This window comes from Typopeltis vanoorti, chromosome 25 (assembly GCF_054136105.1).
Source record: "Typopeltis vanoorti isolate ZY-2024b chromosome 25, IOZ_Tvanoo_1.0, whole genome shotgun sequence".
Classification (NCBI taxonomy): domain Eukaryota; kingdom Metazoa; phylum Arthropoda; class Arachnida; order Uropygi; family Thelyphonidae; genus Typopeltis; species Typopeltis vanoorti.
The window spans coordinates 35967386-35989343 of NC_143573.1; the positions used below are offsets into that span (position 1 = coordinate 35967386).

A 21958-nucleotide genomic window follows, 5' to 3' on the forward strand; every position below is an offset into this window, starting at 1 on the left:
ATGGTCCAGCATCAGGTACCTGACCTCTGGTGGAAAAAAATAAAATTAATTAAAATAAATAAATATAAATAAAATTTAAAAAAAAAACATTAAAAAAACGGGACTACACTAAACAATTTCAATTTCTGTTTGGAGTTGTTCTGGTTGTTATACAGTTTGAAGATGGGTCTTCCACATTCTTGGAATAATTAATCCATCAATAATTCCATGATAGTCCCACTATTATTCCTCCAGGCAAACACTCCTCTGACATTCTATCTTGTACATGACAGATCAAGTCTCCATATAGCACACTTCTTACCACTGCATTTTCCTAGTTCATGTCATCTCTCCATCCCTGGTTCCTGCACTGTCTTGCCTTTCTCTCATTCCCCCTTTCACTGGTTCTCCTATTCTTTCCCCTTCTGACATTCCCATAACTCTCTCTCCTACTCTTCATTTACTTTGCATTCACTGTTCCCAGTCACCTAATCTCTTCTTTCACACTTTTCAACTCATTTCTGATACATTCCATTGCTTCTTTCAGCATGTCTCTCTCTCTCTCTGCAAGCTACCTACTCTTGCTCAACATTTGTCTTCCCAATCAACATCATCTTTGAAAATTTCACAATGTTTCAAACATACTACTTTACTTTTATATTTTCATTCATATTCCACTCATTTTATTCATCCTTGATCATGCTACTTGTCTCTTTTGGTCAGTATTCACCTATTTCTGACGTAATACTGCTGAGTTCCATTATGCTAATTTCTAAATCAGAAAGTTCTTCCCATTTTCTGCAGATATGAACTCCCTGATTTCTCATCTGCTGGAATGTGTACATGCCACAAGCACCACATACCTTAATATCCCATGGTATGCTGTGCAAAATATGGGCAGACTTGGTGATAAGCCATTGGCAAACTGAGTTGTAGCTGCTGCCATTATTTAAATTAAATTAAATTAAATTTTAAATCTAATTTAGATTCCAGGTCTGCCAGAGGGCAACTAACCTCGCCCTCTGGCAGACCTCAGGATGACACGTAATTCCTGTTTTGGGCCTGTTCATCTCATCTTCCTTTTCCCTCTTTTACCTTGCGGTGTTGAGGGTTTATTAATCATCGGACCTCAAATCGTTCACAGGATATGGTAGTCAGCCCAACGCCCCTGTGTATCCTATGTCCGTAGTGTTGATTTCTCAAGGCTGGTTTGCCTGCTTTGTGGGATGAAAAACCCTAATGTCCCCGCCCAAGACCAGCTAACTTGGCTATGGCTGAGGAAAATCCTTCAGCTCCTCACGTCACTGATGGGAATCGAACCTAGGACACTCCGTCCCCAGGCATATGGTTGTGAAGCGCACAGCAATTAGGCTAACAGTGCAGATGTTGGGCCTGTTTTTGATGTAAAAAAAATTTTTTTTGTATTAAATAAAGGAACAGGTCTCTTATGGTTACGGTAGTTGAGATTTGGGAATAAGAATGATGTAGCCAGTATAAACTGGAATGTGACTTCCAACATGAAAGGAATTAAAATGCAATAAGAATGGGAAGGATTAAATCCAAGGTTTCACGGTAATGTTCTGTCCCTAGCCTCTAGTCCAGAAGATTTCCTTGTGGCAGATAAAGGAAAATAGTGTAGTGTTGGAAAAGTCATTAGCAGGTTGCCCAGAAATGACAATAGTAAGTTAAGTAGAGCAGAGATCATGAATAGCAAGATGGCAGAGTTGTGTGAGGCAAAAAGGAGTTCAGTTTGTGAATCTATGGAGCGAATTTGAAGGAGAGGTAGAATGGTTTAAAGTTGGATTGCATGTGAATAGGTTTGGTGTTGGGCATTTAGAAAGGTTGTGTGTGTCGAGAAGATGCAGAATCGAGTAGTTAATATAGCTAACAACCAAAAGGGTACTTGTGAAGCAGGATAGCACAGCTAAATAGGTTATATGACAGGAGGAGGATGGATAAGAGGTTGAAAATGTGGTTGCAGCAGCACAAGGTGATGAAATGCATAAAGATGAGAATGACAGGTATGAATGGCAATCAGTCAGGATCAGGGAGACCAGAGTGGTCAGAATGAAGAGAAGTGTGGTATAGCAGCTAGAGTAGGGAATGTTGGCACTGGTAGAAATAGCCTCAGACATGGATTGTTACTTTTGTATACAAATGTAAGAGGTATTCGAAATACGATGGTCGTCTGCAAAGTTCTCGGCCTCGACCATAGATGGTAACACTATCAGCAAGATTTCTTTTTCTAAGTTGGTACATCTGTCATAAGCATCCATGTGAAATTGCAAGTCATCCTATCAAGTAGTTTGTTTTATACAGCTGTCTGAAGCAAAAAATGTTGTCTGTATCCCTTGAAATGGATAAAATTGAGAATCGTGTGGTTATAAAATTTTTTGTAAAAGAAGGTTTAATGCCAAAAGAAATTCATTCGAAGTTCATAAAAGTTTATGGGCACTCTTCTCCTTCATTTTTGACAATTAAGAAATGGGCTGTCGAGTTTAAACGTTTGAGTTTGAAAATGATCCATGTGAAGGACATCCAAAAAGTGTAACAACACCAGAAATCATTGATCAAGTGCATGATATGGTATTGGATGACTGGCAAGTTAAAGTGCGTGAAATTGCTGAGACTATAGGCATTTCAAAAGAACGTATAGGATATATTTTGCATGAAGAATTGCAAATGAAAAAGCTTTGTGCAAAATGGATACCCGTGCTCACAGTAGATCTTGCTCACAGCAGATCAAAAACGCACTCGCATGAAAATCTCTAAAGAGTGCTTGGAGTGTTTTAACAAGAATAAAACTAATTTTGTGCGTTGATTCATTACTATGGATGAGACTTCGATTCACCATTACACACCAGAATCCAAAAAATCTTCTGTCCACTGTTTTGACAGAAGTCAAAACAGTGGACAGAAGCTGGTTGTTCAGCACCAAAGAAGACAAAGTCGGTTCCATCAACAGGAAAGGTCATGGTATTGGTGTTTTGGGATGCTAAAGGCAATTTGTTTATTAATTATCTTGAAAAGGGTAAAACAATAACCAGGGAATATTATTCCGATCTTTTAACTAGACTAGACGAAAAAATTCATGAGAAAAAACCTGGCTTGCAGAAGTAAAAATCATCTTTCATCTGGATAATGCACCTGCCCACAAAAGTGTTTTGGCAATGGAAGAATTAAGGGATCTGCACTATGAATTGTTGGAACATCCACCCTATTCCCCAGATTTAGCTCTCTCTGACTTCTGTCTCTTTCCAAAACTAAAAGTCTTCCTCGCTGGTCAGCATTTTTCTTCGAATCAAGAGGTGATTGCAGCTGTGGAAACTTCAGCTGTTTGCTGACGATGCAAAGTTCAGAATAAGTAGCACCACTGATAATTCGATAATTCCCTTCAGGAAGATTTGAATAAACTCTTGACTTGGACAAGGGAGTGGGGTTGTAGTTTTAATATTAATAAGTGCAAAGTGTTGCATTTTGCTGTGCAGAAATAAGGCTGTGTATTATATTCATGGTGCTGTATTGCTGGAAGTAGATGATATTTGGGAGTGATGGTTGACAGTAAACTGAAGCTTAGAGGGCATGTTGCAAAGACTGCACATTGTAGTGCTACTACAATAAGAAGTACTCTAACATGTAAGGATAAGGAAGTGGTTGCACCACTGCATGAAAACATTGGTCAGACCATGCTTGGACTATTGTGTACAAATTTGGTCACATGGTTTTCAGTGTGATCTGGAAACACTGGAGAGGGTCCAGAGGCGAGCAACTAAGACAATATCAGGCCTTTGGAATGCTTGCTATGGAGAGAGGTTGAAGAAATGTGAATTGCAGAGTTTTGGTAGATAGGAGAAAAAGAGGTGATATGATAGATGTTTAAGTTAGTGAGGGAATTTTGTCAGATTAATCCAGAGGGGATTATAAAGAAGAGCAGAAAGCAAGAATCATAATCTGAAGAAACAGAGGCCATCCCTGGAAGTAATGTAAGAGTGGTGAAGAGGGGTTTGAGAATAGATATTTTATGCTGAGAATTGTTGGCAAATGAAATTCATTACCAAAGTATGTTGTTAATGCCGGAAGTGTTAAGGATTTGAAGATTCAGTATGATAAATAGTTGTCATTCAAATGAACCTCCCACGATGAGTTGGCTGACTCCATGGAGGGTGTAATAATAATAATAGTTTATTCACCGAATTGTTATTGCCTGAAGAATGCAGCTGAAGAAATATCTAAGTACTGTTGTATTATTTTAAAATTCCTTTCTTCTGTTTATTTCTAGCTTTCCAGTTTTATCTTTGTGATATTTCTGTGATACTCTGTATCACTACATTCTTTTTAGTTGCACCGGTCTAATATGAACCACCTTTTCTCTTTATACAGCTCTTAACTTTTTCCTTTTGTGGAGTGCATGTTCCTTCTCCCATTAAATCATGTTTTACTGACCTGAATTTTAACCATGTACCACAGTTCCAAGTGATATATTCCAAATGGAACAGAGGGAAATCTGGTGGAAATAGGCCAGACATGATCTCTATTTGTTCTGTGCAATAGAATTTAAGCAGAGCTGGCTTATGATCTAATATGTTGTCAAGATATGTGATCTGAATTACTGTGTTTATGAGACAATAGGAGATACAAATTTGATCAAGCTAGTAACTGGTATCTTCATTAAAGTAAGTGTAAGACTTCAGGTTTTAGGGTTTAAATCCTCCGTATATTTGTATTAGGACCTTAAATGCATTTGAGACCAGGGCCTCAGAGGAATTTTATCAGGGGATAGAAAGTTTCTTTTGGGCCCCTTACCTTGGTCATTCTGTTTTTATCCACTATGATTTTATGCTGCAAGCTGTAGACTGTAAGGTTAAAAAGGGTATGGAAGTGAGAGAGGGGTGGAGTGCTCTGTTAATTTTCTGCATTTAAGATCTTATGATCTTATACTCTCTCCATGATAAATATAAATAAAATAAGAGGATCAGAGATAAAGCACATTTGATTTGAACATCTTTGTTTATGTTACAATGCAGATAAGGAGAAAGAATTCACATAGGGAAATCCTTTTTCTATTACAGATCACATCATAAGAATTAGTTTAAAAAAAAAGTATTAGGTAATGGACAAAAAACAAAACAAAACAGTGACGTGTTCCGATTAATATGGCATTAGTTTGCCATAGGCACCTAGTACAGCCTGTATTCTTCAAGGGAGAGACTGTCAGTGCTTTCAACTCAAAGAGGAATTTTACACTATTCATCTGACAAAAACTGGATCAATTTGCCTTTGTTCCTTGGACGTGGAAAACAGTGTCTGAGAGCTCACTCCGAATTTTCCCATAAATGTTCTATAGGATTAAAGTCTGGCAATTGGGATGGCCATCCTCACTGTCATGTTCTGCAAACCATTGGGTGACCATATTCGTTCGATGAATGGCAGACTGCACAGGAGAAAAGTGTGTCGACATTGGATGAAGATGATCACTTACGACTGAAAGATAACATGCAGAATCCACTGTGGATTCTGCATGTGGACTATGCCATGAAAATGCATCCCAGACCATTACAGAACCATTAAAACCTTTCACAGTTGGAAAAAAGCATGCTGGCTGATAAGCTGCCTTCAGATAACACTACACATGCTCCTGTTTGCAGCAAAAAGCTTGAACGTGATTCTTCAGACCATATCGCATCCCTCCACTGTTGTGTAGCCTACTGCCTGTGATCTTTACATCATTGGACAAGACGTGTTTGATGGGAGTGATCAAAGGCTTGTGCAAGGAAACTTGACTGTGATATCCAATTCTGTGTAGCTCCCAGTGCAGTTTTTGTTGAAATGGGCTTCTCATGACCAGTGTTGAATTTTTCACTCAATTACTCAGCAATATCTGCCTATTTTTTATAAAACAGTATACTAATGCTAGAATGTTCCTCTCTCTTTAATCCACTATTGCATTTTGCTGATGTTTGCCCTGTCGACTGCCATGCTGACATAACCTTAGACCTAAGATGAAAAGCCAAACGGCTATTTTATCCCCTTTACTTAATAACCTTAGACCGTTCCTTTAACATGTGCAATTTAAGCTGTTCTGGAATGTATAAGGATAGTAACAGTACCGTCGACAGGGTGTAGCATAGAGGCAGCCTGCCTCACGGCACAGCTTAATAAGGGTGCTCGTTTAGCCATATTGCAGTAGGCACTTGCTATGCTAACAATTCCTTTTAGTGTTGCGAGCTATTGAAAACTGAAAGAAAAACTTCTTTTTGCATTTGCTATGCTAGTGTGGAAAGAAGTTTTTCCAAGCTTAAACTGATTAAAAATAATTTGGAAACGGTAATGACCCAAGAAAGATTGGTTGGGCTAGCAACTATATCGATAGAGGCAGACATAGCTTATAATTTAAATTTAGAAGAGCTTATAAACAGTTTTATTGTGTGATATCCCTGTAGCACAAGCATTTAATTAATATTATTATGTAATCGTTTTGCATTAATGTTTCTCTTGTAATAAAAACAAAATAGCAATTGGAGATTTTCTTATATTTTTGTCTTATTATTCATCAGGGGCGATATTTAATTGTTTGCCTCAGGGCACGATCTAATCTGGCGACGGCCCTGGGTAGTAAGCTTTCGGATTGAAGCTCTGCAGAGACTATTTCTTTAAGACCTTGACTATTTTTTCTGAAGTGCCTCGAACTAATAGCTATGCTACTTGGGAATGATGATAGTATTACTAAAATCTTTCTGAAGAGAAGGGCGAGGATTGGAGGAAGGATTGATTACACAGTCCAACACAATTTTTGCTGACTTTTATATGAGACTTGTTTTTTACTAATTTGGGTGCGCTGATTTCAAATATCAAACCCATTTTTCTCTATCACGTCAGGTTTTTCCTCTATGGCATTTTCTTTTTGTTAATTTGTAAGTTTTTGATAGTTTTAAGGAGGCAGTACTATTTAGAGGATCAAAACAAATCGATTTTTTAATATTATTTTCTGAAAGTATGTACTTTTAAAAATCTGTTCCTAACTTTTTATCAAGAAATTCGAAAAATTCCCGAAGATATAGCCTATTATTCAAAGCGATGCGCAGATCAGAATCGGAGTGCTCACTGCTCTCGCTTGTTAGTAAACGAATAAATGCGTAAGAACCTGCAACAGCACGTACTGGCATTTGAATGCGAGAGAGGCCGATAATTAGATACATAACTACTTAACAATATTCATTAAAAATTACAAGAATATTTATAAAAAAATAACAATTTTACTTACACATGAGTTTCAGGGAATAAATTTTTGTTTGTAGCAATTTCTGCTGTGTGTTCTGTTTTGGCAATCCCTTTGAATACTCCAACAGTAGTCGGCCATCATGTGAGAATACTATCTTCCTTGGTACCGATCTTCCATAGTTTTTAAGTCTTGATGAAATCTTTTGCTTTGTTCATCGCTTACAGCACCTAAATTCTCGGGAAATCTATCAAGATGACTGTATAGGAAATGAAGCTTTATGCTCATGTTGCAACCTAGGCGCTGGAAATTTTCAAGCATTGTTTCCACTAGATCTTTGTAATTGCAGGCTTTTTTGTTTCCAAGAAAATTATTCGCAACCATTGTAAATAAAGTCCAGGCCTCTTTCTCAATTTCGTTCATAGAGTTGATGAAATTTGGGTCTCTCATTAAAGTTCTAATTTGTGGTCCATCAAATACACTGGCTTTAATTTTTTCGTAAGTAAGTCGTGGAAATTTTTCACATATATATTGGAAACAGTCACCTTGTAAATCTAAAGCTTTAACATACTGCTTCATAAGACCTAGTTTGATGTGTAGAGGTGGAAAAATGATTTTTTCTCGGTCGATTAAAGGTTGATTTATAACATTCTGTTCTCCAACATTTAAGGATATTCTAAGAGGCCAATGTTTCTGACTCCAGTGTTGGTTTCTAGCTCGACTATCCCAGAAGCATAGAAAACACGGAAACTTTGTATATCCTCTTTGAAAGCCAAGTAAAAAGTTCACCATTTTAAGATCCACACAGATGATCCAGTTATGGTCTGTATATTTTAATAACTTCAGAACCTTTTTAATGCTCATATGTTTCCTTTAAGTGGACTGAATAGCCAATAGGAATTGAGCCATATACATTCACATTGTGTAGTAAGACACACTTGAGACTTCTGCTTGAACCGTCGATAAATAAACGCCACTCATTTGGATGATATTGTACAACACTCATTTCAGTTAGTAAACCTGACACATTGTTAGAGTAAACAAACCCGCACTCGTGTTTAAAATATTGTACAAGATTACTTTCCCTGCTACGATAAAAAGTTATCTTCGTATCTTGCTCCAGTAAGTTTTTTTCATTTAATCTTGAAGCTAACAATTCTGATGATTCCTTTGATAGGCCCAAATCTTTTACTAAGTCATTCAATTCTGCTTGAGTAAAACGTTGCAGTCCAGAACCAGCAATTAAATTTTCATTGTCTAAATCAACATCCGGGTCTTGCTTCTCAAGAACATCTGGCATATCCCGATCATGCTCGTTCTCAAGTAAAGGAAGTCCTTTATAAATTGGCACGGCTATTTCACTGGAATGAGCAACTGGCCGAATTGCTGAGTCAAGATTTGGATACACAATTTTTTTCTTATTCTTCTTATTATAACCAGAAGTCTGAACTAAACAAAAATAGCAATCATCTACGTGATTTTTCGGTTCACGCCAAATCATTGGAATGCCAAAAGCTAATTTTTGGCGTTTTCCCTTGCTCCACTGTCGTAAATTTTCTGCACATGACTTACACACTTTATTTGGAGCCCATGACTTGTCCTTCTGCAATTTTTACGTCAAAGTATGCAAAGTACACTTTCTTAACGAAATCAGTGATATTTGTCCTTTGACTGGGAACAATAAAGCTGCCACAAATGTAGCAGAAGGAATCTACACTATTGACACAATTTCGAGTAGTAGACATGATGTATTTTCTTCACTGCCGACTAACATGCAATTAACAAGACAAAAAAAAACAGAGACTTTATTGAAACGTTATAAGCACTAATCATACGTTCACGATCAATTAACGATTGACTGATTTCGATCGTTCTTTGTCCGCTATGATGCATATAGCAATCATTTGTTTTAGGCAGTTGTCATCGCCTACTTTTCATCACCTAAATGTATTAGGTCGGTTATCAGCCTCTCTCGCATTCAAAGCACCAGTATGTGCCGTCGCAGGTTCTTACGCATTTATTCATTTACTAACAAGCGAGAGCGGTGAGCACTCCGATTCTGATCTGCGCACCGCTTTGAATAATAGGCTATATCTTCGGGAATTTTTCGAATTTCTTGATAAAAAGTTAGGAACAGATTTTTAAAAGTACATACTTTCAGAAAATAATATTAAAGAATCAATTTTTTTGATCCTCTAAATAGCACTGCCTCCTTAAAACTATCAAAAACTTACAAATTAGCAAAAAGAAAATGCCATAGAGGAAAAACCTGATGTGATAGAGAAAAATGGGTTTGATATTTGAAATCAGCGCACCCAAATTAGTAAAAAACAAGTGTCAGATCATAATCAGCAGAAAAATTTTTTTTTTTTGTTGGCCAGTGTTATTATTATTTTTTTTATTTTTTATTTTGAGAACTGTAGCCATTTATATATGTGATTAAGTTCTGCTGTAAGAGAACTTATTGGAACAAAGGTTATAGGCTCTACTGGTCAGTGTTAATACCATATTGTTGAAAAAAAAAGGGGGGGGGGGAGATAATGGGAAAGTTTGTGAACATATCTGCCTATGTGGATGGGTTCTGTGTATACTGAAAAGAACAGGTCGCTATTAGGTAGGTGTGTTACAAAGGTGTCTAGAAAAGCTAAATTATTATTGAGAACACATTGTATTCTGCATTTGACCTCATGGCCCAGACACATTACTCTTTCCTTTCTCACCTGAATAGTCTTCACTCTAGAATCCAGTTTACTATGGGGAAAAAAACTAAGTTTAGTCTAATGGTAATCTGTCCTTTTCAGTATACAGGAAGCCCACCCACAGAGGCAGATACATTTACAAACTTTACCATTTGCCCCTCTCCATTACTGTCAACAAGGTGTAGCATAGAGGCAACCTGCCTCATGGCATGGCTTAATAAGGGCGCTTGTTCAGCCATATTGCAGTAGGCACCGTCGCTACGTTAACAATTCCTGTTAGCATCATAAGTGCGGAAAGAAATTTTTCAAAGCTTAAACTGATTAAAAATTATTTGTGAACAGCAATGACCAAGAAAGATTGGTTGGTCTAGCAGCTATATCGATAGAGACGGACATTAGCTTAAAATTGAAATTTAGAAGAGCTTATAAATAGTTTAATTGTGAGATATTCCTGTAGAGCAAACATTTAATTAATATTTTGTAATCGTTTTGCATTAATGTTTCTCTTGTAATGAAAACAAAACAGCAACTGGAGATTTTTAATTGTTTTCCTCAGGGTGTAATCTGATCTGCTGATGCTCTGCCTCTCTCAACAATATGGTATCATTAAAACATTAACCAGTAGGGCCCATAACCTTTGTTCCAATGAGTGGCCATCCTGACAAAAACAAGTTTCTTTTGTCAGGATGACAGGAAGAAGACCCAAAGGAACACCAAGATCTAGGCAGATTGATACAGCAAGAAGTGCCTTAGACTGAAATATAAAATCCAATAATATTGGAGTCTTTACAGATTATAGATTTGAAGGAAATTTGTCAATATGAAGTTCAGTAATGATACATTTTCATGTAATACTCATAATTTACTGTACACTTCCTGAGGCTACATATCAGGTATTTGATAATGATATTTCAAACTAGGTTTCAAGGTTTAAAATTAAGATTGCCCCATAAAACTTAAGCTTGATAATCAATTATTTGTAATAGTTAAATAGCAAATAATAAAATGGCTACATAATAAGATTTATATAATAAAACAGATTACAAATAATAAATGCACTGCATCTATAATGTAAACAGAATTAAATTTCTTGCTTTTATTATAATGTCATATGATCTCAGAATAGCAGATTCTACTTGCACATACAATAGTAAAGTATCCATGTACAATAAACGTGTTACAAGGATGAGAAACTGAAAAAAAAAATCTTGTTTTGGTTCAAGATTTTAGAAATATCAGTTCGGTTTCAATTTCAGTTTTATTGTGTTTTTAGATTAGTTTTTTTTTTTTTTTTTATCAATTTCAGTTTATACATAATTAGTTTAAATTTTGATTAGTTTTTTAGATTTCTATATTTTTTCTTTATGTTATTTGATATCTATTAGGAATTGATTCTTTTATTTATTTGTTGAGCCCATACATGAGAAGTTGGTTAAATAACCTATAGTATGTTTATTACCACGTCTGGATAATTCTGCATTCTGATTTGAAATAAAATAGCTATGCTACTAAATATACAAATATTAAATAAGTAAAATTCAACCAGATTTTACTTATTTAATAAGTAAAATCTGGTTGACTTATTAAATAAGTCATGACTCTTGTCTAAGACAGATATATCTAATTTCTTCACTTTGTTTCAGTGAATGCTTCTACATTATTTTACTACTAACATCATAAAATCTGCCTTATTGCATTTGGCATTGATTAGAGTGGCAGACTTCATATGGTGAGGTAATGGATTTGAAATCTGAAAAGGATGCTATTGTGGTAGTACCAACATTGTTGATTAGATGATTAACTGCAGATTCTGGAAGTGGGGGTGAGCTGAATTCAGCAATAAGTCTTTATTAATTAATAGTTTTAAAAATGAATTAAAAATTAAAAATAATTCTTGATGGAATGTAGGGAAGCCAAAATGTATGGTTTAAAAGTATGTATTAGAGAGGAAGGCCCTTATTGGCTTATTCCTTTGTTATATTTTTACTGATTTAAATTCACATTCAGGTTTTTTTTTTTTTTTCATTCTGGTCCGATTTCAATTTCCGCTTTCCAAATTTAAATCGAAAAAGGTATAAATTTTTATCAGTTTATTGATTCAAATTCATTTGCTTCCAATCCCTGGTTAGTTAATGAACAGGTGAAATTTCAGAATCTCTCTCTCTCTCTCTCACACACACACACAAAGATAAGAACTTAAAATTTTCAAATTTAGTTTTACTCACCTTAATTTATATGGGAATTTCTGCTTTAGAAGTGTTTCTAGGTGTTTATTAAATAAAACTGCATAAATATCTTGTAGCTCTTTTTGAACTGCAAGGACTAGACTCTGCATCCTAAAAAATAAAGTTTCTTGAAATGAAAAATAAGATAAAACATTCTTTTTTGCCAAGGCTAATATGAAATAAGCTTAGTTAGAGCTCATAATTTCTAAATTATATCTTTGAAACTTAAGCTTTCAAGATGTGTTTTATTTAAATATGTTGCTTCTCAGGAGCCAGTATTTCATTATATAAACTGGAATAAATATTTTGTTTCCTTCCACACATATATACAACACTTGTGTGTAGAAAGGAACAAATTACTATACTAATTTAAGTTTTTTGTTTTTGGAATTAAAATTTCTATTGATGCAGGGATCAAGTTGCATTGGTTTTATTAAGATCAGCAAAATCTATGCTCGTTCAGGTATATTATATTCTCTTATTTCAATGAGACAGGATGCTGGTCCAAAACTCCAAGATGTCTGAATTTAGGTACCTAAATAAATGATTCATAAAATACATGGCCTCCCCAAAACAATGGCAACTGAAACTAGACTGCGGGGAAATTTTCAGTAAGATTATTCACCTCTTTAAATGTTTTATGCATGCATACCCATCCCATTCTAATCAGCAGGTGTCAGGACTGTGGGAACTGAATTTGTATTTTTACATACTAAAAATACAAAAATATTAATGTATTTTTAGTATGTAAAATTTGAGTCAATCATGTACAATAAGAATTTAGGCTAATGTAGCAGGCTAATCCACCTAATGATAAGTGTGACATGAGATAGTATAATCACCAAAGAGACTGGAATTGCGAAATGCAAGTCTACTCGACACTGTATTGTTTAATTTTTATATCAATGACATTGTCAGTGGATTGCAAGGGGATATTCAGTTGTTTGCGGATGATGCGAAGTTGGGAAGGATTATTTGTAATAATGCAGATGTGGTAGCCCTGCAAGAGGATTTGAATAAGCTAGATAGATGGGCAAATGAATGGGGGTCAGTTTAATGCAGCAAAATGTAAGGTCTTGAGGTTTGGGAAACATCGATGGGATGCTGTATACTCTATGGGAGGAGTTATACTGGAGGAAGTTGGGGAGACAAGAGATCTGGGGTTGATAATTGATAGAAACCTGAAGTTTAGGGAACATATTGCAAAGGTGGTGAAGGTAACACAGAGGATTTCTGCTATTATGAGAAGGACACTGACCTGCAGAGATAAGAGGGTTATCATTCCGTTGTATAAGTCTCTGATCAGACCACACTTGGACTATTGTTCTCAGATTTGGTCCCCAGGATTTGAAGGGAATAAATTAACTGTGAAAAGGGTACAAAGGCAGACAACAAAGATGGTTTCAGGACTGTAACATGCTAGTTATGAGGATCGGCTGAGGGAATGTGGACTGTAGAGTTTGGTGGAAAGAAGGAGAGGTGATATGATTGAGAGTTTTAAACTGTTGAGAGGTGGTTACAGGGTTGACACTGGGGAGTTCTTTCACTTGGTTGAACAGTGGGAAGGAGTGATGACAAGAGGCCATCCCTGGAAGTTACGAAAGGAAACTGTTTGCAAGAGGATGAGGAGTGGTTTCTTTGCAAGGAGGGTGGTTGAACCATGGAATGCATTGCCTGATGGGGTGGTGAGAGCGAGAATGGTCAATGAGTTTAAGGAGCGGTATGATAGACTTGGTGTTTCTTGGGGGGGGGGGGCTCCCCTCGATGAGTCTTGATAGACTTTGTGTTTCTTAGGAAGGACCTCTCACGATGAGTCTTTCGACTCCATGGAGGACTGAATAATAATAAGAAGAACTTCAAATGCTAATATCCCAAGTAGTCCATGAAGGGTCACATTATCTGGCCATTTCATATAAATCTCAATGTTACAGCATTACCATTTCCTATGAGTTACATCAAGGATAAAGTGCATACATATAAAGTGACTTCATTATAGTTAAAAGGTGCTACAGTATGTGGAATTCTGTTGTGGATTCCATAGAATTGTTATATAAATTGCAGCAAATGGGAATAGATAAAGCTGATGTGGGTAAAAAAGATGGCTGATGGAGAAATCACAATAGTGTATTCAGGAGTAGTCCAGGTGAAGCCATGCGACTAGTTCTGTGCTGCAGGACTAATATGAAAGGAGATATTCAGTTATTTACTGATGCAAAATTGGGTAGTGCAGTAATTAATAAAGATGATGCAGAAATTTCAAAGGATGATTTAAATAGATTGGAGAGAATGGCTCAGCTTAATGTGGAAAAGTGAAAGGTGCAAGTGTGCATCTTGGAATGAAAAGAAACTAGGGATCTGGGAGTGTTATTGAATAGGGAATTGAAGTTCAGAGGGTATACTGCAAAAGTGGCTTAAAATAACTCATAGAATTAAGATTACTGAAGAACACAGTAACAAACGGGAATGAGGTGATTATTATATCTTTTTTTATATTTTCTTGACCTCCATGGAGTCCCAAGACTCAGTCTGTCATAACAACTACTGTCTGCATGTTCATCACCATTTCAGGCAATGCATTCCATGTTCCTACCACTCCAAGCAAAAAATTTACTCCTTCCTCTCATTCTACAACATGAAAAATCTCTTCAGTGTTAACATAATCCTTGAACAGCTTAAATGTCTCGATCATATCACCCTCCCCCTTTGTCGTTTATCCACCAAACTCTGTAGTCTGCATGCCCTTGGTCTGTCCTCAGAATCAACAATGCACAGTCCTGATGTTTTTATGTCTCTGCACTCTCTCCAAAGTTACTTCATCTCCCTTCAAATCCTGGTGACCAGATCTGAGCACAGGAATAAAGATTTAGTCTGATCAAAGCTTTATACAATGAAACCACCACACTTATCTCTCACAGTCAATGTCCTTCATAACATTGCAGTAATTCTCTAATCTCTTCACAATCTTTGAAATATGTCCTCACAACTTCAAATCTCAATCCACAATCACCATGAGATCGCTAGCCTCTGCCACTTCTTTCAGTATAGCCCCGCCAAGTGAGTATAAAGCATCCCATCTTTGGATCCCAAATTTTAAAACCTTAAATTTATGGAGGTAGCAGGGTTTTTCCCTCCCGGAAACATGGGTTTTTTATCCCACATGCAGACAAATTAGCCTTCAGAACACACAATTTACAAACAAAAAAAAATGGTGGTGGGCAGTAAAGATGATGGTAGTAGCAGTTCTGTGTAATTAGTGGTTTAAGTGGCACCTGCTCTACAACAAAAGTAGAGTATGTGCTCCCCCTCGATGAGTCTTTGGACTCCTTGGAGATGTCACAAAATAATAATAATAATAAATAAAAAAAAAACCATTTAGTTTGCATCAAACTGACATCCCCCATTCGTTTGCCACCTTTTCAACCTATTCAAATCCTCTTGAAGAGCCAAAACATCAGCACTATTATAATAACCCTCCCAAGCTTCACATCTGCAAACAATTGAACGTCTCCCTGCAGTCCTGTGACAATATCATTGACATAAAAATTGAACAGTAATGGTCCCAGTACTGAACATTTACAATTCTCTGATCTCTACCAGAGAGCCAATCCATCCACTAACATGATATCCAAATCTACATGTTGTAACTTAATCAACTTGTCATATGGCACCCTGTTAAATGCCTTTAAAAAAAAAGACAGTTTATGCCTTAGCCTCATCCACTGTTCTTTATACTCTATGGTAAAATGTTAGTTTAATAAAACAAGAGCACCCTTTAAGAAATCCATGCTGGACTGCATAAATAATATTACCCTCATCTGCCAATTCTGTATACAAGCTCTTACCAATTTCTCCAAAATCTTAACTACAGAAGAAATACAAACAGGCCTATGGTTATACCTCCATTCTACTGCTACCCTTGGTACTATCTTACTCTCCAGGAACCTGTACCACTGCAAGACTTTCATTAAACAGCCAAGTAATTGGCAGTCAGTTCCATAGCACATTCTATAAAACACCTCGTGAAATTCCATCGCCCCCCCCCCCATCAATATTTAGCATGCTCAGTATTCAGAATACATCCTCTTCCTTCACTTCTAACACTTCATTACTCATTATCCTTCTAAGAATAAAGCCTGCTGTGCCAAGATTAAACACTAATAGTGATAATTAAATACTTGACTATGTCATCTGCTTTGTTCACCTGATTCCCATCTCTGTCTAGCAAGGTAATCCATCCACTATCTTGCCATGTAGCGAAAGAACTCCTTGGGATTCTCCTTGGATTGCAGTGCCGGTCTCATATTCTAATTCTTCTTTCCTTACAATACTAGTCATTTTCTTAGCCTGAACCCTATATTCCTCATGCAAACTATTCTCCACTTCTATCTGTCTTCCATAATCTCTTTTTCATCTACCCTCTTTAATTTCTTTAGTCATCCATTTGAGTTTAAATTGCTTTACTGGCGGTACACAATCTGCCATTGTTAAGTATCTCATATGCAATGCACTACTGACCTCTCTCTCTTCCTTGAAATTCTTTCATCCATTGTACTGCTGCAAACTGGTTCCTAAGTCTGATAGTTGCCCGCCTTATAATTCCACAACTTCTCTGTTTTGATACAACCACATGCCTATTCATCTTCCAAGTCAGGACTACATGGTCACGCTCATCAGTGGAGCAAGTTTAACATCTGTCACAATGAGATCTTCTGATGCTATGACCAAGTCCAAACTCTTTATCCTCATGTTCCTTCCACCACATGTTGCCTAAGACAGCTGTCCCTCAAGAAATCCAAATATTCAGTTCCCTTATTGCTGCATGCTGTCTCCATTGTCTAGTTTATATTGCTATAGTTGAAGTCCTCCATAATGATCACTCACTTTGCACTTTCAAAACTAATTTGTCTAAACATTTCTTGTGCATCACCAGTTATATTCTCTGGTCTGTAGTAGCATCCCACTAAATATCTTGTCTTATAAACATCCATCTATCTTGTCTTATAAACATCCATATTGTGGGATAAAAATGGGAATAGAGTGACTGATGCAGAGGACATAGTGGAATTGTTCAATGAACACTTTATTGGAATATTTCATCCTAGAGGAGTCAGTTTTAATGCTAGAGGGATAGGGCTGGTTCGAGGTTTAGAGGTACAGGAGGAGAGTGTGTTTCAGATACTGAGTACTCTGGATGTCAGTAAAGCTTTGGGACTGGATGGTATTTCACCACGAGTTTTGAGAGAATGTGCCAGGGAACTGACAGTGCCTTTAACCTGGCTTTTCAATGAAAGTCTGGCTTCGGCAAAGGTGCCCAGGGAATGGAAGGAAGGTAAGATAGTGCCATTGCATAAGGATGGTAACAGACTGGAAGTGTCTAATTATAGGCCAGTCTGTGTGTCATCAGTAGTTGTTAAGATCTTGGAGAAAGTAGTGAGGGACCGTATACAACAATGGGCAGATGAGGGTAATGTTATCTGTGAGAGTCAACATGGATTTGTGAAAGGGTGCTATTGTTTTAGCAATATGCTAGCCTTTTATAATAAAGTTACACGAACATTAGATGAGGGAAAGGCATATACTGCAATTTTCTTAGACTTAGCAAAGGCATTTGACAGGGTGCCACATGATAAGCTGATATTTAAGTTGCAGCACATGGGCCTGGATGTCAGATTGGTCAACTGGATTCAGGATTGGCTGTGTGATAGGTATCAGAGAGTTGTGTATGGTGGAGCAGTTTCAAGGAGGCAGAGGGTTACAAGTGGGGTCCCACAGGGCTGAGTACTAGGACCTATATTGTTTAACCTTTATATCAATGACATTGCCAGTGGATTGCAAGGGGATATTCAGTTGTTTGCAGATGATGCGAAGCTAGGAAGGATTATTAGTAATAGTGCAGATGTGGTAGCCCTGCAAGAGGATTTGAATAAGCTAGATAGATGGGCAAATGAATGGGGATTTCAGTTTAATGCAGCAAAATGTAAGGTCTTGAGGTTTGGGAAACATCGATGGGATGCAGCATACTCTATGGGATGAGTTATGCTGGAGGAAGTAGAGGAGACAAGAGATCTGGGGTTGATGGTTGATAGAAACCTGAAGTTTAGGGGACATATTGCAAAGGTGGTGAAGGTAACACAGAGGATTGCTGCAATTATGAGAAGGACACTGACCCTCAGAGATAAGAGGGTTATCATTCCGTTGTATAAGTCTCTGATCAGACCACACTTGGACTATTGTTCTCAGGTTTGGTCCCCAGGATTTGAAGGGGATAAATTAACTGTGGAAAGGATACAAAGATGGATGGCAGAGATGGTTTCAGGACTGTACAAGGATAGTTACGAGGATCGGCTGAGGGAATGTGGACTGCAGAGTTTGGTGAATAGAAGAAGGAGAGGTGATATGATTGAGACTTTTAAACTGTTGAGAGGTGGTTAAAGGGTTGACACTGGGGAGTTCTTTCGCTTGGTTGAACAGCAGGAAGGAGTGATGACAAGAGGCCATCCCTGGAAGTTATGAAAGGAAACTGAGCAAGAGGGTGAGGAGTGGTTTCTTTGCATGGAGGGTGGTTGAACCATGGAATGCATTGCCTGATGGAGTGGTGAGAGCGAGAACGGTCAATGAGTTTAAGGAGTGGTATGATAGACTTTGTGTTTCTTAGGGGGGGGGATCTCCCCTTGATGAGTCTTGACAGACTTTATGTTCTTAGGAAGGATCTCCCACGATGAGTCTTTCGACTCCATGGAGGCCTGAATAATAATAATAATCTCACACAATATACTATCAAAGCCATTAGTATTATCTCCACTGTGATTCTGCATGTTCAGATGGCAAAACTCATTTCTTATGAGTAATGCTCCTCCACCATGTTTTACCTTCTCTATCCTGACAAAATCTGCTTTGATTTCTATCCATTAGACCATCCACCTCAGTTAACCAACTTTCACTGATACAACAACTGGAGAGCCTGAGTCAAACTCATTCTCTTTATTTCTAATGCTCCTAGCATTTGTACACAGAAAAACCAGTGCATGGCCAGTATTCTTTAGCCATTATTACTTTCCTCATACTTCACCTAGTTCTGTAATGCAATGTACAACCTTGACTCATTTCTCAAGCCATTATACCCACTCAAGGCCATCCCTGCTACATTCCATCTGTACAATTCGAGCTTCCCTACCTTGATATACTCACTTTCCCAAATTTGCACCCTTCTGCATTCAAATGCAATCCATCTCTAGCATATAATTCTCTTCTATCCTCAAATGTTCTCCATGTATCCACATATTCCAGACCTCTTCCTATGCTACCATTCTAATCTTAATTGAAACACTGTATGCCTATCTAAGTTTTGGGAAGTAATAGAAATTAAATTTCTTTTTTAAAAAATTACACAACTGTACCTGTTTCCCTTGAACTTTAATAGTGTTCTTCTTGTGGAAGTATGCACATGTATATAACTCATTCTTGTGTCCATATTTTAAATGCTGTAGCCAATTCTGCTTGCTCCCTAAATAATACTTGTTATATTGAGAAACATATAAAAGTATTCAATAAATTCTTCTTTTATATGTGAAACCATTATTTAAATAATAGTATAATATTAGAATAAGTTTAAATGTTTTATATCAGAATGGAGAGGTAATATTAATCCAAGATCAATAAACAGAGCAAATGTGGCAGGATGTGACTACTTTTGCAAAGGAACACCAATAGAACATGGCATGTTTTGCAATGGAAGAAACATACAGAAAAACTTTCTTCCCTGTTTTTTCAGTCATGGTTCTGAATTCCTTTTGCTGATAACAAAAAGAAGCCTGAACAGATTAAGCATTCTAATATTAATTTTACAATTTTCAGGGAATTATCTATAATGGCTGGATTAGGTCAAACATTGAGAATGAAACTTTACTTTTCCTTGATACCTATCAAACATCATAATATGGATGGATTCATCTGTTTTTCTGTTTAACTGTAAACCTATCTTTATAGCAAGCATATATAATGAATCTCATCATCACTCTGCTTAAAAAAGAATGTCATCGTTAAAACTGAATGATACTCAATGGAGGAGACCACAGCTTAGTGATTATTTTCTTGCATAAAGTGATAGCTGAGTTAGATAAAAGGTACAGCATGATTCTGCTGCTGGGTTTTGTAAAGGAAATAAGCAGAATACATGTAAATTATAGTAAATGGTAGGAGATGTAATGCTGGACATGGATAAGAGGATGGTTGATTGGAGATTAGTATGGAGTGGGGAAAAATCGAGAAGACAATTATGTACTATAGGACTATCTACTCAAATTACTACTGCTGTTTAATTTATATGTAACAATATTGGTAATGATTTGAAAGAAGGAATATCAAGTTGTTTCCTGGTTATGATGAACTGCAGAGGGGAAACATTTGATGTGGAAATTGTGCATGATTTAAATAATTTGGTCAATGGATAAGTTATCAGTTCAACATGACAAAGTAATGCTTTGCACTTTGGAACTGTATTATACAGATGGAAATGGATTGCAGGAAATTCATGAGACTGTGGATTTGGAGAGGTGATGGTGGACAAGGAGTTGAATTTCAGAAGACATACTGCATACTGTGTTGAGAGATCCCAGTTACGTTGGTACGGGCGCCTGGTCAGAATGCCACAAGAGAGGCTCCCTCAGCAGGCCCTCTTTGCCAAGCCAGAGGGTGGGAGGCCATGTGGAAGGCCAAGGACTCGTTGGATAGATTATATCCAAAACCTTGGGTGGACACGTTTGGGAATCCCACCAGAACACCTGAGCTTGGTGGTAGAGGATCGTGACCATTGGAAGTTCTTGCAGCTGTTGCCCGCACAACCCAATTAGGAAAGGTGGGCCTTGAAGATGTATGTATGTATATATGTATACTGCACTGCAAAAGTGAACATATTGCAACATAATCTTGTGGGAAAAACAGCTTAGATGATCACTTAAGAAATCTGGACTGGTATGCACAGATTTGATCACCTGAGTTTCTTGGGGGATATGGAAGTGAAAATGATCCAGGGGCAAATATTCAAGGTAGAGAATGATCTTTAGGTGCTCCCTATGAGGATAGATGGAAGCTTTGTGGGTGCATAGTTTGGTTGACAGTGGAAAATGGATATGACAAACATTAGTACAAGGTTTTTATAAAGAATGTGCTGAAAAATTTTTCAATTCGTGAGAGGAGAGGAGTCATCTCTAGAAATTGTCTAAGAGTGTAGTAAGCAAAGACATGGGGACAGAATTTTTTTGCCAGGAGAGTGGTAAATAAATGGACTGGATTGCCAAACACACGGAGTTCTTGAACTCAATGGCTTACAAAGCAAATAAGTTCAAGAAGTATGACAGGTGCTAGAAGTCTGAAGACTTTTAGCTGCATATAAAATAAATCCTTGAACACAGAGTTCATGCATTATACTCTACCAGCTGCAACATAAATTATATAAAAAACAAAGGTAAGTTATAAATCAAGCAATTTTATAAATCAAGAAAAGACATCAATTTTCTAGAGATGTTAGTCCACAGAGGATATGAAATAGGTAGTGAGCATTTCCTTGTTAAAATAAAATTAAGATTGCCATCTAAATGGATAAAAATAAAAACAAAGAAAATTTAACATTCTTTTATAAAACTAATTGTTAAATGACAGAAATATACGATGGCTATATGGACAAAGAATTAACCAATATTTAGATAAAATGAAGTGAAGAAATAGAAGAATGGGTTAACATAAAAACGATACTAAATACAGCAGCAAATGAAAACTTAGGAAAGACCAAAAAATCAATGAAATATAAAAACTGAAGATATGGGATGATGCAATCAGAAATA

The 21958-nt window shown here is 36.9% G+C and overlaps 1 protein-coding gene across 1 annotated transcript in view; it reads right to left on the reverse strand.

Annotated features, from left to right (window-relative positions):
- The window catches only part of LOC150092665 (patatin-like phospholipase domain-containing protein 4), a 241276-nt gene that overhangs the window by 9769 nt on the left and 209549 nt on the right, over positions 1-21958 (reverse strand). The window contains exon 7 of the mRNA XM_090414254.1: positions 12120-12230. Within this exon, the coding sequence (XP_090270380.1) occupies positions 12217-12230 (14 nt within the window). The 3' untranslated portion in view covers positions 12120-12216. The remainder of the gene's footprint in view (positions 1-12119; positions 12231-21958) is intronic.